The sequence below is a fragment of the Palaemon carinicauda genome, chromosome 1, assembly GCF_036898095.1.
Source record: "Palaemon carinicauda isolate YSFRI2023 chromosome 1, ASM3689809v2, whole genome shotgun sequence".
In the NCBI taxonomy this organism is placed as follows: Eukaryota; Metazoa; Arthropoda; class Malacostraca; order Decapoda; family Palaemonidae; genus Palaemon; species Palaemon carinicauda.
Window position 1 is genome coordinate 132884853 of NC_090725.1, and position 14325 is coordinate 132899177.

Consider the following 14325-nt stretch of genomic DNA (forward strand, 5'->3'; position numbering starts at 1 on the left):
TTTTGTCCGATTGTGTTTACGAATGTCTTGGGTTTCTAGTTTGTTTAGTTTCTTAATTCTATTTCATCTCTTTTATTTTACCCTCATTTCAAATCTTTTTTTCTTTATTAGGTTTTTGGTCTTTTCTGATGGTTTTCTTTGATATTATATAGGAACTTTTCAAGGTATCTCTTGTGTTGATTCCAATACAATTTTTGTTAGATTACTGTTCATTTCTTCTTTAGTTGCTTCCATTTCATCATTTAGATGGGAGTACCTATTTTGTATTGCTAAACTACACTTATTAGATTTTTCTTTTATTTAAAGATTTTTTCTTAAAATCTGCTTTTCTCTATCTTTCCTTAGATTTAGACAAATTTTGCTTCTCACTATTCTATGGCCACTTGATTTTAACTTGTTTAACATTGTTGCATTTTTAACTAAATTAATTTTTTTTACTGAGAATAAAATATATTTTGTTTTTCGTTTCTCCATTTGGCCTTCTCCACATCCATTTTCTATTGCTGAATATAAAAAAGATAATCATGATTTTAAATTGTTTCTATCAGCAAATTCTACAAGCATGTCTCCTTTGTTATTCCTTGTGCCTTCTCCAAATATACCTTCTGCTGATTCTCCTATATTTTCTTTGGACCTACTGTTCTTTAGCATTGAAATTGCCCAAAACAAATGTAAATTGAGTCTTATTTTTTCATGGATATCTCCAGATCTTCATAAAAAGTTTATACTTCTTCCTCTGTATGGGATGTTGTTGGTTTATACATTTGCATGATCTTCAGATTATACTTATGATTTAGTTTGATAATTAATCCTGCAACTCTATCACTTGTACTACAAAATTCTTGTATGTTACCTGCAGCAAGATTTTTACTAATAAGAAAACCCGCACCATTTTCTTTCTTCCTTTCATGTCCTCTGAAGCAAAATATATGGCCCTCTTTTAACTCTATATAAGATTCCCAAGTTCTTATAATTTTGCCCAAATCTATTATATCCCAATCTATTTATTTCCCCTCTTCTAGTAACTCAGCAAGATCTTCCATAGATAGGGTCCAGACATTTTATGTTGCAAGGTTAAATTTCTAATGGTGGACTGTTCTAGTCTGGAGATTTTTACCATCTCTTGCATTGGGATGTAACTGGCTGGCACTTTGGGCAGTTATTCCACTGCTACTAGGGACTGGGGGCCGAGAAAGGTTTGTTTTATTCATGTCTGGGGTTGGGCCAGTTTCATCACTTATATGCTCTTGGGTATAGTCATTCTCTCAGGCCATTATCATTACATGCTAAAGCACTTGTGGTATTAATTATTTTAAGGCCATACTTTTCTAATTTTCTGTAGCTTTTTTCATGGTTTAGGGCTAGAGATTTGAAGGAAAAGATGAAATTTTTACAAGGAATCTCTACTTATTCAACTTTTAACTAGGCTTTTGTCGGGACACCTCTACAAAGAATTCATAATCCTTATCTATGGTATTGCATCCATTTAAATGATAATTAGACGAAATCTAAAAACATAAAACCACAAAAATGAGAATTATAAGATATTTTGAAATTTTTTTTATAAAAATACTATTGAAGATATCTTGAAACTTAATGAAGTTTCAAAATTCCAATTGGATTTCTAAAGACCTTGCATTGAAAAAAAAAAAAACCTTGGTTCTCAATGGAGTCCAACAATACCAGTTCCTAAGGCTCCAGGATAAGTTCTGGAGTCATGCTGCAAAATGTCCTCTGGCTGGAGGGGATGACATAGTTTGATAAAACTTAAATCTTCAACAAAGGCTGCTGCATTTTGATGCCCACTATTTCTTTGATCCCCAGCCTTCCATAGTCACCCTCCTTGTGAATAATATCTTTGTCCCTGATTAGGAAATTTAATGAAGGTCTCATGTCATATGAATTATAAAATGCTAATGTATGGCCTCACTACTGTGGTGAGCTTCAAGTTATATCCTAAGGGTTGTCTTCATGTGGCCAATCTACCATATAGTGAAAGGCTTACACTCTTTTCCCAAGCATTTGAATTTGCAACTACACTGGTCTCCCCTTACCTTTGTGCGCACATATCCGCTTTAACAGCTTGAGGAGAGACTCAAGAATCAGGGTATAGTCAGCTCTTGAGTTTGCTGCCCCAAAATTCTCTTCCATAGCCAGCCTCCACGGGACTTACTGGATTGGCCAATGGTCCCGTGCAATTGCCTACTCCACTAATACGTACTAAGGAATAGTCAAATCCAGAAATGTTGGTGAAGCACAAAAATTTGGACCTGTCGGGTGCGAAGGCAGTGATCTCCAGGCAAATTGGACATAAGAAAACATTGACATTGAGGCATTGGATGCTATGTCCATCTTCACCAAATGTGACAAAGAGGCAATGATGGAGAAGAGGAGGAAGGTTGACCCGGACTCCCTTTACCATCGTATAATTACCTTCAAGGGCTCAAGCCCGACGAAGGCATGAGCCAGCATGACACACAGTTGGATACCGTCTGTCCTTCATAGATCTACCTCCCCTCACTAGCATTCTGAGGCCATTTCAGAGCTACTATTTGATATCCTTGAAAGATTTGTCCTTTATGGCAGATGTGAAAGTGATGGAGGAGGAGAATGCACTTGTAGTTGTTTGATACAGATATCTGGTTTCTACAGTTAACTCTGCCTGGTGGAGAAGTAAACTAGGAAATAAAGACCAATCTTTAACCTCTCCCCTGAACAAGTTTGTTTATCAAACCCTGCTAAGCATAGAGAGGGCAAGTACATGTAGTCTGATACTGAAGGATGATCATTTCCAAATACTTGTTCATCAGTACTACATAAAGTAACTCCACTTCATCCTCGAGAGAGTAGTGAACTAGATCAAAGCCCTAAGCTTCGTACCGTTCATTGGTTCTCAAGTGCTCACAAGAGTGTTCTCTCTTTTCTCAGAGCCTGGGCCAACTTCAACAGGATACAGTACGTCTTTTGAGGCATCTCAACGACTGGCTGATCCTGTCCTCCAAGCAACAGTTACTTTCGAATTGAGACAGACTACCATCTTTTTTTTATGATCGCATCTGCAGATGCAGAGGTGTGCTCCTATTCATGCTCATAAGGGAACTCCGAGCTCTGCAGAGGCAATGTCTTCTAGGACATCTTTCCTTGTTGGAGAAACACAGTCCACACAGGCATCTTCACTACTGGTGTCCAAAGCATCACTGGGGGCAGCCAGCAATCTCCTTTCCTATCTTGTTCTTGATGAACAAGAGGTACAGCCTTTCCTGGTGGTTGAATGATGAAAACCTTACCAATAAAGTTTTAATTGACTCGCCACCTCCAGAGATGCTTCTGTTGTTGGATGCATCCAAAGAAGGGTGGGAAGTACACCTGAAGAATCAATTGGCCTCAGATTTGTGAAACCTGGCAGAAATGCACCTGCATATCAACCTGTAGGAAATTCGAGTAGAATTCCTAGCATTACAGGCTTTCAATTAGTGTTTAATAGGGAATTCAGTAGTATTGATGAGCAAAATCATTACAATCATAACTTATGCCCACACGCACGGATAAACTCAAATAAAATAAGAGCAAATACACATCTGGGCAATGGACAATGCCTGTCAGATCCATTCTAAGCAAGAGGGATGTTCTATCCGACACACTCAAACACCGAGGCAGGTTGTAGGTTCAAAGTGGTTCCTACATTCTTGAGGCAGAAAGGTTTCTCTGGGGGTCACCGATGATTGATATGTTCGCTACATAGATTAATGGGGATCTCTCAGTGTTCTGCTCCCCCATTTCAAACCCTTATGTGGCATTTGAGGATGCCTTTCAAAATCCTTAAGACAGCCAGGACATGTATGCCTTTCCTCCCTTCTACTTGATTTGCTGATTAATCAACAGATTATTGATAACATCAAATCTCAGGATGACCTTGGCAGCTCCCAGGTGATTGATTGGTGAATGGAATCCAGATCCAATGATGCTCATTGTTGAGTTACCAACTCCAGCAATTGGTGTTGAAGAAAAGATACTTCTTTTTGCAGGTAATAGCTGATTTTCTCTTTTCTTTAGCTGAGAGAGGCTCCCCTCAATCTTAGCAGTGAAAAGGTACCGTTCACCCTTGAGCTAGGTCTTCAGATTATAGGGCTTATTTCTTTTTCCTCATGGGAACTTTTTATGCTCATGAGGAGCTTTAAGCAGCAGTCTTGGCCACTCCGGTACCTCATTGCTACTAATGGGATGTGACCAGTGTTTTCAAGTATCTTAAGAGTGGCCCATACTGTACCACCCATGTGTCACACGATCGTGCATAGTAACGACATTCTCTTTTTTTTATATATTATCCTTTGTATCTTCGCTCTCCCCTCGCACTGACAGCAACTTGTATTAACCTGTGTGCCTACTTCATTGTTAACTGTTAACAGAACCGGTTGCCGGTTTGACAAGAAATAGCATGTTTGTATTTTGTGACCTTCTTACTGGGACCTAGTGTGTATACTGTATATACTCGATGTGTCTGTAATAAAGCACTCCGTTGCATTCATCTCGAGTATATATACACACTAGGTCCCAGTAAGAAGGTCACAAAATACAAACATGTTATTTCTTGTCAAACCGGCAACTGTTTCTCTTAACAGTTAACAATGAAGTAGGCAGACAGGTTAATACAAGTTGCTGTCAGTGCGAGGGGAGGGCGAAGATACGAAGGATAATATATACAAAAAAGAGAAATGTCGTTACTATGTACGATCGTGTGACACACGGGTGGTACATGGCTCCCCCTCTAAATAGTAATGACATTTCTCTCTGTTGTATATATTATCCTTTTTATCTTCGCTCTCCCCTCGCACTGACAGCAACTTGTATTAACCTGTCTGCCTACTTCATTGTTAACTGTTAACAGAACCGGTTGCCGGTTTGACAAGAAGTAGCATGTTTGTATTTTGTGACCTTACTGGGACCTAGTGTGAATATATACTCGATGTGTCTGTAATAAAGCACTCAGCTGCATTCATCTCGCCTTTGACTCACAATCTACTCTTGGCCCGTCACATTGGTCACTCCGGGGTCACCAATGTGACGGGCCAAGAGTAGGTTGTGAATCAAAGGCGAGATGAATGCAGCTGAGTGCTTTATTACAGACACATCGAGTATATATACACACTAGGTCCCAGTAAGGTCACAAAATACAAACATGCTATTTCTTGTCAAACCAGCAACTAGTTCTGTTAACAGTTAACAATGAAGTAGGCAGACAGGCTAATACAAGTTGTTGTCAGTGCGAGGGGAGAGCGAAGATACAAAGGATAATATATACAAAAAAAGAAATGTCGTTACTATGTACGATCGTGTGACACATGGGTGGTACAATACAAACCTTTGAGAAGAGCACCAGACATAGTTCTAACTCCCTACACAGCCTCGTAGCTACCCTTAGCTTTAGTGATAGGAGCTGTTGAGCTTTTGACATCATGTATGTCACTGGTCTTTCCAAAGAGTGAAGGTCTCTTTACCTTGTTCCTGAGTTTGTGACAAAGACCCAGCAACCTACAATACCAAGTTTGAGTCCTTTTCCATCTCTTCTCGTGAGGCTTCCAGACATCTGTATAACTGGCTTATTTGTCCTACGGGCCTATATGTAGTGCTATTTTAAAGAGGACTCAGAGCTTTGGGCCTGAGCTTAAAATACTTTTCTTAGTGCCAGCAGGATAAAAAGGGGTATCTAAGAACTCTGTTCTTTCTAGATTAGTGAGGCCATTAATTGCTCCTGACCACACCGGTTGGAGATCCAGTTTGGGCAAGGGCTCATGAAGTTAGGGATATAGGTTCCTCCTTAGCAATCAGGAAAAAAAACTGTCAGTGGCTTGAAACCTTTGACACGAGTTTACTAATATCGGTCCTTTGGCATCTTCACCCTTGGGCCAGTGGTGGCTGCTCAACAGGTTATGAAGGATGCCTAACTCTTATGAAACAAGTTGCATTTCCTTCAAAATAGCAGTTTCTACATAAGCTTAGATTGAAAGATAGAATGGGTGACTTTCTGCCCCTCTTTCTTTCCTCTCTCTTGGAGGTGCAGCCGTCATGGACTCTATGTGCTGGACAGGATGTCAGATGCGGGTGAGCAGTACCTTTAAGAGACAAGGTCTCGAAGATCCCCTCTGTCTTGAAAATGAGACTACGGCCATGGTCCGAACCGAAGAACCTCTCCAAATCGGTTCCTCTACAATTCCCTCCTCCACAAGTGACATTCCATACAGACGCGTCTCTAAGTGGATGGGGGGACTACTCCGAACATCAGATGTTTCAGGGCTCTTGGTCACCTGCCATGAAACAGTCCCATATCAATGTTCTCGAAGCCATGGCAGTGTTCTTGACCCTGAAGAGACTCTCTCCTCCGAGGTCGACCCACATCAGAGTAGTGTCAGACAGCACAGACGTAGTACACTGCGTCAACAGAGGCGGATCCAAGTCACCCAACCTGAATCAGATCCTGGTCATTATCTTCGCCTGGGCAACAGAAAAGAACTGGTTCCTGTCAGCAACTCACCTAGCGGGAGTCCAGAATGTGAGAGCGGACTCACTATCCAGGACGAAACCACCGGAGTCAGAATGGTCTCTAGACATAATTTCATTCCGGTGGATACTCAAGCTGGTTCCGGGCCTCCAGGTAGATATATTCGCAACTCAGATGAATCACAAACTTCCTTGTTATGTGACCCCAACCCTGGACCCTCAGGCTTATGCCATGGACGCATTAACCCTGGATTGGAACCATTGGAAGAAGATTTACCTATTTCCCCCAGTGAATCTTCTAATGAAAGTTTTACACAAACTACGCTCCTTCCGGGGGGCAGTGGCTTTAGTACCACCTCACTGGCCAAAGAACGGTTGGTTTCCTCTCCTCCTCGAGTTGAAACTCCGTCCCTTCCAGATCCCGTTCCACAAACTGACCCAAGTAATCCAAACTCACTGTGTCAGATTCCTCAAGGATAGCCCAACTCTAACTTTGTGGACTACATGAAGTTTGCAGCTCGTAGAGACGCGAACATTGACCCGGAAAACATTCTCTTCATCGAATCAGACAAAAGGGACTCGACAATTCGTCAATATGATTCGGCCGTTAAGACCTAGCAGATTTCCTAAGAGTACAGACCATACTCGTATGTCTCTGAATTTAGCCATCTCTTTCTTGAGGTTCCTATTTGACAAAGGCCTAGCAGCTAGCACTTTAACCGGCATCAAGTCAGCTTTGAAGATGATCTTCCTTGTTGGGTTTAACATTAACCTAGCTGATTCCTATTTCTCATCTATTCCAAAAGCATGTGCTAGGCTTCGACCTTCGGTTCGGCCACAAAAGGTCTCTTGGTCTCTGAACGATGTCCTTAAACTTGCGACGAACACGGATAATGAATCCTGCTCTTATATCACTCTTCTTAGGAAGACTTTATTTCTAACGGCTTTGGCCTCAGGTGCTGGAATATCAGAACTAGCAGCTCTCTCATGAAACCCGGAAAACATAGATTTCCTCCCTTCAGCCGAGGTACTCCTTTCTCCAGACAAAGCTTTCCTAGCTAAAAATGAGGATCCGCAAAATAGGTGCTCCCCTCGGAAGATTATCCTTCTTCCCCAGGATCCTTTCTCTGTGTCCAGTCACTACTCTCGGGGCCTTTTTAGCTAGAACTGCCACCCGCTCGTCTGGCCCCTTGGTTATCAGGGAACAAGGAGGTACTATTTCCATTCACGGTATCAGGCAACAAATCCTCTACTTCATTAAACATACTAATCCGGAATCATTTCCCCAGGCTCATGATATACGGTCAATAGATATCTCCATCAATTACTTCCAGAACAGGGACTTTGATGACTTTAAAAAATATACGGGTTGGAAATCCCCTATGGTTTTCAAACGCCACTATCTAAAGAACTTACAGGCCCTTAAATACCCGACGGTGGCAGAGGGGAGTCTTATCTCTCCCCATTAATCTCTTCTTCTTCCTTTCTTCCATCTCTTCTCCCTCCTACCCGCCACTCAAACCACGTCACCACTCTCCTGGGTAGTTCGTTAGCCCTATGATATTTACCATGTTTAATTCCTATGGTTTAACTGTTATTGTAGGTACCGTTCCTTTAATGTTTAGATATGCTTAGACATGTAAGGTTTGATGCCTTTTACGTTTCGACACTCAGTTGATTCCTGGTCTTCATATTTATTTAGCATTACGTTCCCTATGTCATTTGGCTAGTTAGTAATTTTAGGTTTACTTACATTATTATATTATATTATTGTCTTACATGGTGTTTGTATTCTCCTCATTATGTTTAATACTTTATTGGGCTTGGAAGGCATTCTCTGGTACATTTTCACTGGCCGTCACAGGTCGACCCAGAAAAGGGATTTTGACGAAGGAAAAATCTATTTCTGGGGAGAGACCTGTGACGCCCGGTGAAACCCTTCCCGGTTATTTTTGTACGGACCCACCCTTTCCTTGCCAAGCCATATGTTCTTGCAGAAGGATGACCTAGAGGGCGTTCGTGTTGGGTGACGGTGGCGTGGTCCAAGTGTGGTTTCTGGTGCCTTTGTTACGGCCCTTCCCTTTGATGAAGGAATGATCTAAATGGAAGACAGCCTGTGAATAGTGGTTTTCACACGCCCCTGATGTATACACGACACCCACGAGGTGCTCGCGCGAAGGTAGTAACCTCTGCATTCCATGCTTTTATCTTTCTCTGGTATATTTGGAAGATTTATATCAGAAAAGTGTAAAGAAGGACTCTTTTCACCGGGCGTCACAGGTCTCTCCCCAGAAATAGATTTTTCCTTCGTCAAAATCCCTTTTATGACAAGATCTATTAAGACGTACCTCCCTAATCATCCAAGACAACGGAGGGGGTGGATGGAATGTATGCAAACCCATTTCTTAATGTTTATACATTTGGAAAACATATTCTATAAAAGGATGTAGGACCTCCAATGACCAATTACCATTTACTCTTGGTATGGGTCTAACCTATCACCTGTGACATCTTCATGCTCAGATGGTTTGGAGGTTGGCAAGAATGATAGCCTTTCTCATTATACTGGATTAGGTTCTCTAACACTTCCAGGGAAAGTTAAACCAGCCAAATTTTGGTTCACTGGGTCTTCCTCCACCATAAAAAGGATTTTTTTATTCAAGGATAAAGGAACAAAGCTCAATTTATAAAGTAATTTGTATTTTTCAAAACTATAAAAACATGAGTCCTATTAGTCGCATTTCCCATCTAAAACTTAGGTCAAAAGTGAGTGTCTGACAGATGGGTGGGGCTTCCCTCCTGTTTATTATCTAGCAATATAGAGGAATAGGTTAGGTAAGCACAACCCTCATTACTAGATAAGTAGATGAAAGGAGATGTCACTGAAATTGTAGTGTAATATTTCATAAAATTGGAAAATTATTCCAAATAAGTAGTAAATTGTGAGAAACATACATATGGTAATTTCATACTTATTCCTATTTGGTACTAATCTACTGGCTGACCACGACAGGCTAGAAAAAAGGAATAAAAACCTTACCTGAATTTTCCCCTAAAATATCAAATCCTTCTTGCTTCTTGCACCTTCTATCATTATCATTTACCATCCCAGTCACTGTTTACCCAAACAATTGAAGCATCCAAAGACTGTGAGCTACTCCCACTAAGTTTCACAGAGTGTACTACTTAACCCAAAATGTGGCTCACAGGATAAGAGGAATTAGGACTTATAATAACCTATCATTGTTGCTTTTAGCATAAAAACTCCATTGATGAGCAGATGAAATACCTTAAAAATCTGAACTAGGCCCTAACATACATAAAACAAACTTTAATAAAATCAACAACAGAAAGATAGAGAAAGCAGAAAGCTGAGTTGGTCAAACTGGTGAAGATGTATTGATTAAGTCTTGAGTGACCTCTGTGCGTGGTTTCTGCCCGCCAGTATAAATATGGAACCAGGCTGATTGGTCCCTAGGGGAGGAATATATAGATAGGGATGGAAAATTTAGTTTCATAGGGTTGAGAAACTTATACTTTGTAGAAACTAGCTATGTGACTCACAGGTAAGACTCACTGAAGAATATAACTTTTAACATTCTAATCACTTCTATCAATAAAAAATTAAATGTTAATAAGAAAGAGTAGTAAGAAGTCTGGTCCGTATAGGCTGTAAAAGGATTGGAGAGTAAACCCCCTTAAGTGGGATGAAAATGACCCAAGTGGGCAGGGTAACCAAGGGTACTCTCCAACACTAGCAACACTTTAAATGGCAATACATTGGAAACAAATTAAAGTATAGTACTGCTCCACAAAGACAGTACTGCACAAACAATACTTGATCAAAGAATTCTGTAAGGTAGCTGTTCACACCGACTAACAAAAAATTTGTTTTCAAAGTTAGCAGGAAGACACTTTTCGGGTTGCAATTTATGTATAACCAAATCTAAGATATGCAACATAATCTTTTAATCAAACATAAGAAACTTTAAAAGTTTGCATTTTGGACTTCAAGGACAAAACTTTATGGATAACCTTTGTAGGAGTGGGGAAAATATATCTCCAAAAATAATCAATTACAACATTATCATAAAACTATCCATATCCATGAATGACAAATATAAAATCTGTGAAATGGATGAAATTAGTTTATAATTGCAAAAAAATCATGAATAATTAACTGCCAGTTTACAATATAAATATTTTTTTTTGTGTGAATAGTACCATCTGTTTTAAAACAAAAAGTAATAAATAATTCTTTAAACAAGTTTTGGAAGTAAAATTAAGAATAAAATTATAGTGTAGCACCACTCCATACCTCAGGAATATAAAACTGCAACATATTCTGCACGCCATTCTTTAATGTAACCACTGATGATGGACATGATGTACAGCTCCCCATCATCTGAAAAAAGAAAAGATAAGGTTTACCTAGCAATATATATGTCCCATGTCAACTAATAATGAGACATCGGAACATGGGTTTTTTCTCTTCATTACAAAAGGTTCGTAAATACACTGTCTACAGCCGATAATCTCAGGCGAGCGCCTTGTCTAAGAGAACTCACAAAGGCTTTTGGAGCACAGCTTCTCTCTATTGCAATTTTCATTGTAGTCAATAGCATTAGTGGCGTCAATATGTTTTCTGCAGGAATCTTTATATTTCCCCAGTTTCTTTAAGTTTTCAGACGTAAACCTTTTGTTTAATGAACAATGATTATTCCGTTTCTTCATACTATATTCATTACAGACTGTTTTGACAAAACTATGTATTTATCCAGTGATTGTTGGTTTACATAATTTTAAAAACCCTTTTATACATCAGCCTCTACAAATATTATGATCAATTATGTTGAGATTATATTCTAAAGAAATTAAAAATTTAAAAAATTAAAAATGTAAAGGTCTAACTTTTCAAAATTCAGAGATCTTTAGATTATGAAGAGGATAATGGTTGATTATATACTTATATACATAGGTACGGAGTGAAGGACAAACCGTGGTTCAATGATGATTGTAGACGTGCTTATTTGGAGAAACAGGAGGCCTATCACCTTTGGAAGGGTAACAGATCAGATTTGACCTGGAACAACTATACTCAGCTTCGAGCTTTTGCTCAGAGAGTTTATGCCTCAACTGAAAAGGAGTACAATTTAACCATAAAAGAAACACTTTCTGGTACAACTCAGGAACATAAATGGTGGTCTACCCTTAAATCTGCACTCTTTGGTGTAGATGCAACAGTTCCTCCTTTACTTAAACCAGATGGCTCAGTCACTCACTGTCCAAAGGAAAAGGCCACCCTTTTGGCTGATGTTTTTGACAGTAAACAGAGTAATGAAAAACTTGAACTTCCTCCTTCCTGTTTTCCTGAGGCTAAACTAACTAGTTTAACTTTTCGATCTCGTGAGATTAAAGCTCTGTTGGTGGACCTTGATGCTTATGGAGGTGTAGACCCAAATGGTATTTTGCCTTTGTTTTTTATAAAGACAGCAGATTTCTTAGCTCCAAAGTTATCTGTTATTTTGCCAAGTCAGCAAGAAGAGGAGCTTTTAACACTAGTTGGAGAATTGGTAATGTTACTCCTCTATGTAAATGTGTTTGTGGTAGCTCAAATCCCACTGATTACCGCCCAATTTCCATAACTCCCATATTATCTAAAGTTTTTGAACGTCTTCTGGCAAAACGTCTTAATAGGTTTGCTGAAGGTAATCATGTACTCCCTAGTTTGCAATTTGGTTTTCGTAAAGGCCTTGGAGCATGTGATGCCCTTCTCCCAATCTCCAATGCTGTACAGAAATCCCTTGATTGTGGTCAGGAAGTTCGTATGATTGGCCTTGATTTTAGCGCTGCTTTTGACCGTGTTAATCATGAGGCCCTTGTTTTCAAACTGAAACAGTTGGGAGTGGGTGGGTCGTTTCTTAGCATTATTATTGATTTTTTAAGTAATAGATCTCAAAGAGGAGTTGTTGATGGGCACCATAGTGATTATAGGAATGTGATATCCGGTGTTCCACAGGGTAGTGTTCTTGGCCCATTACTTTTCATACTATATACACATGACATGTGGTTTGGCCTAGAAAACAAGCTTGTTGCATATGCAGATGATGCTACTCTCTTTGCATCAATTCCATCCCCTGAATGTAGATCTAGGGTTGGTGAATCCCTTAATAGAGATTTAGCTAGAATTAGTGCATGGTGAAAATTATGGGGTATGAAGTTGAATCCTAACAAAACTCAAAGTATGATTGTAAGTAGGTCAAGGACGGTGGCTCCTCAACATCTGGATCTCAGTATTGATAATGTTTCTTTATATATGTATGACTCGTTCAAAATTTTAGGTGTGATTCTCGACAACAAATTTACTTTTGAGAAACATATAAGGTCTGTGTCTTCTTCAATTGCACATAAAATAGGCTTATTGAGAAAGTCTTTCAAGATTTTCAGTGATCAATCTATTCTGAAGAAGTGTTTTAATTCTTTCATTCTACCTTGTTTTGAGTATTGTTCTCCTGTCTGGTCTTCAGCTGCTGATTCTCATCTTAATTTGTTGGACAGAAACTTACGGTCTATTAAATTTCTTATTCCTGATCTAGATATTAATCTCTGGCACCGTCGTTCAATTAGTTCATTATGCATGTTGCATAAGATTTTTCATAACTCTGACCATCCTTTACATTCAGATCTCCCTGGACAATTCTATCCTGTTCGTAATACTAGGCAGGCAGTTAATTCTAATAGCCAGGCCTTCTCCATCACGAGGCTCAATACTACGCTGTACTCTTGAAGTTTTATTCCAGCTGTTACCAAGTTGTGGAATGATCTTCCTAATCGGGTGGTTGAATCAGTAGAACTTCAAAAGTTCAAAGTTGGAGCAAATGCTTTTTTGTTGACCAGGCGGACATGAGTCTTTTTATAGTTTATTTATGACATATTTGTTTTTGATGTTGTTAATAGTTTATATATGACATGTCTGTTTTGACGTTGTTATTTATTTTAGAATGATTTATTGTTAATTTGTTCTCTTCATTTATTTATTTCCTTATTTCCTTTCCTCACTGGGCTATTTTTCCCTGTTGGAGCCCCTGGGCTTATAGCCTCTTGCTTTTCCAACTAGGGTTGTAGCTTCGATAGTAATAATAATAATAATATGCGTGCACATACTAGATGCACACTCGGACTTGCACCACAACATGGTTTATCCACGTCACTATCTGCTTAAGGGAAACGTATAATTAAAATCCCTCTATGTTCAAAGTTGCTGCCTGGAGAGCTTGATTATAGCTTCAGCAAATTATAAGTTTGATGTAGTTATTCTCTCTGTGAACAATCTGGGTTCCTAAGTAATTCGTCCAGTGAGGGTTTCCAGTCGTGGACATTAATATAGTGTTAGTTTATTGCCCCCTGATTTCTGTGGGCAAGTATCCATCTTCTGACTGATGTGGTAGTATGTCCAATGTAGTCTTTTTCGGTGAGATTTACAAATATCCTTAGGGCATGAAAATTCATAGACTACGTAGGTGCACGCTTCCTTTGGTTCTGTCCTTTTGCGGCAGTATTGTTTATCATCACAATACTTGTAGTCAGGTTGTGCTTGCTCTATATTACAAGATTTGCCTTCTGGTAAGGGGCTTTTGGGGCCACACCTCAATTGAAGATTTCTTGAAATGTCCGGGTTTCATTTTTGTAGGCCGAACCGAATCTAATACGGCGGTAGATGATAATTTTTTTGTCTTCTTTGTTGGTTTTTGCCGTCGTGGGTTGTTGAACTTCATGGAATTTCTTCCTTATGGCTTCTTTCATAATGCTATCGGGATATCCGTTATTTGT

General features: G+C 39.4%; 1 protein-coding gene across 1 annotated transcript in view; it reads right to left on the reverse strand.

Annotated features, from left to right (window-relative positions):
* LOC137643207 (NFU1 iron-sulfur cluster scaffold homolog, mitochondrial-like) overlaps positions 1–14325 on the reverse strand; it is a 225675-nt gene that overhangs the window by 4216 nt on the left and 207134 nt on the right. The window contains exon 6 of the mRNA XM_068376057.1: positions 10814–10900. Within this exon, the coding sequence (XP_068232158.1) occupies positions 10814–10900 (87 nt within the window). The remainder of the gene's footprint in view (positions 1–10813; positions 10901–14325) is intronic.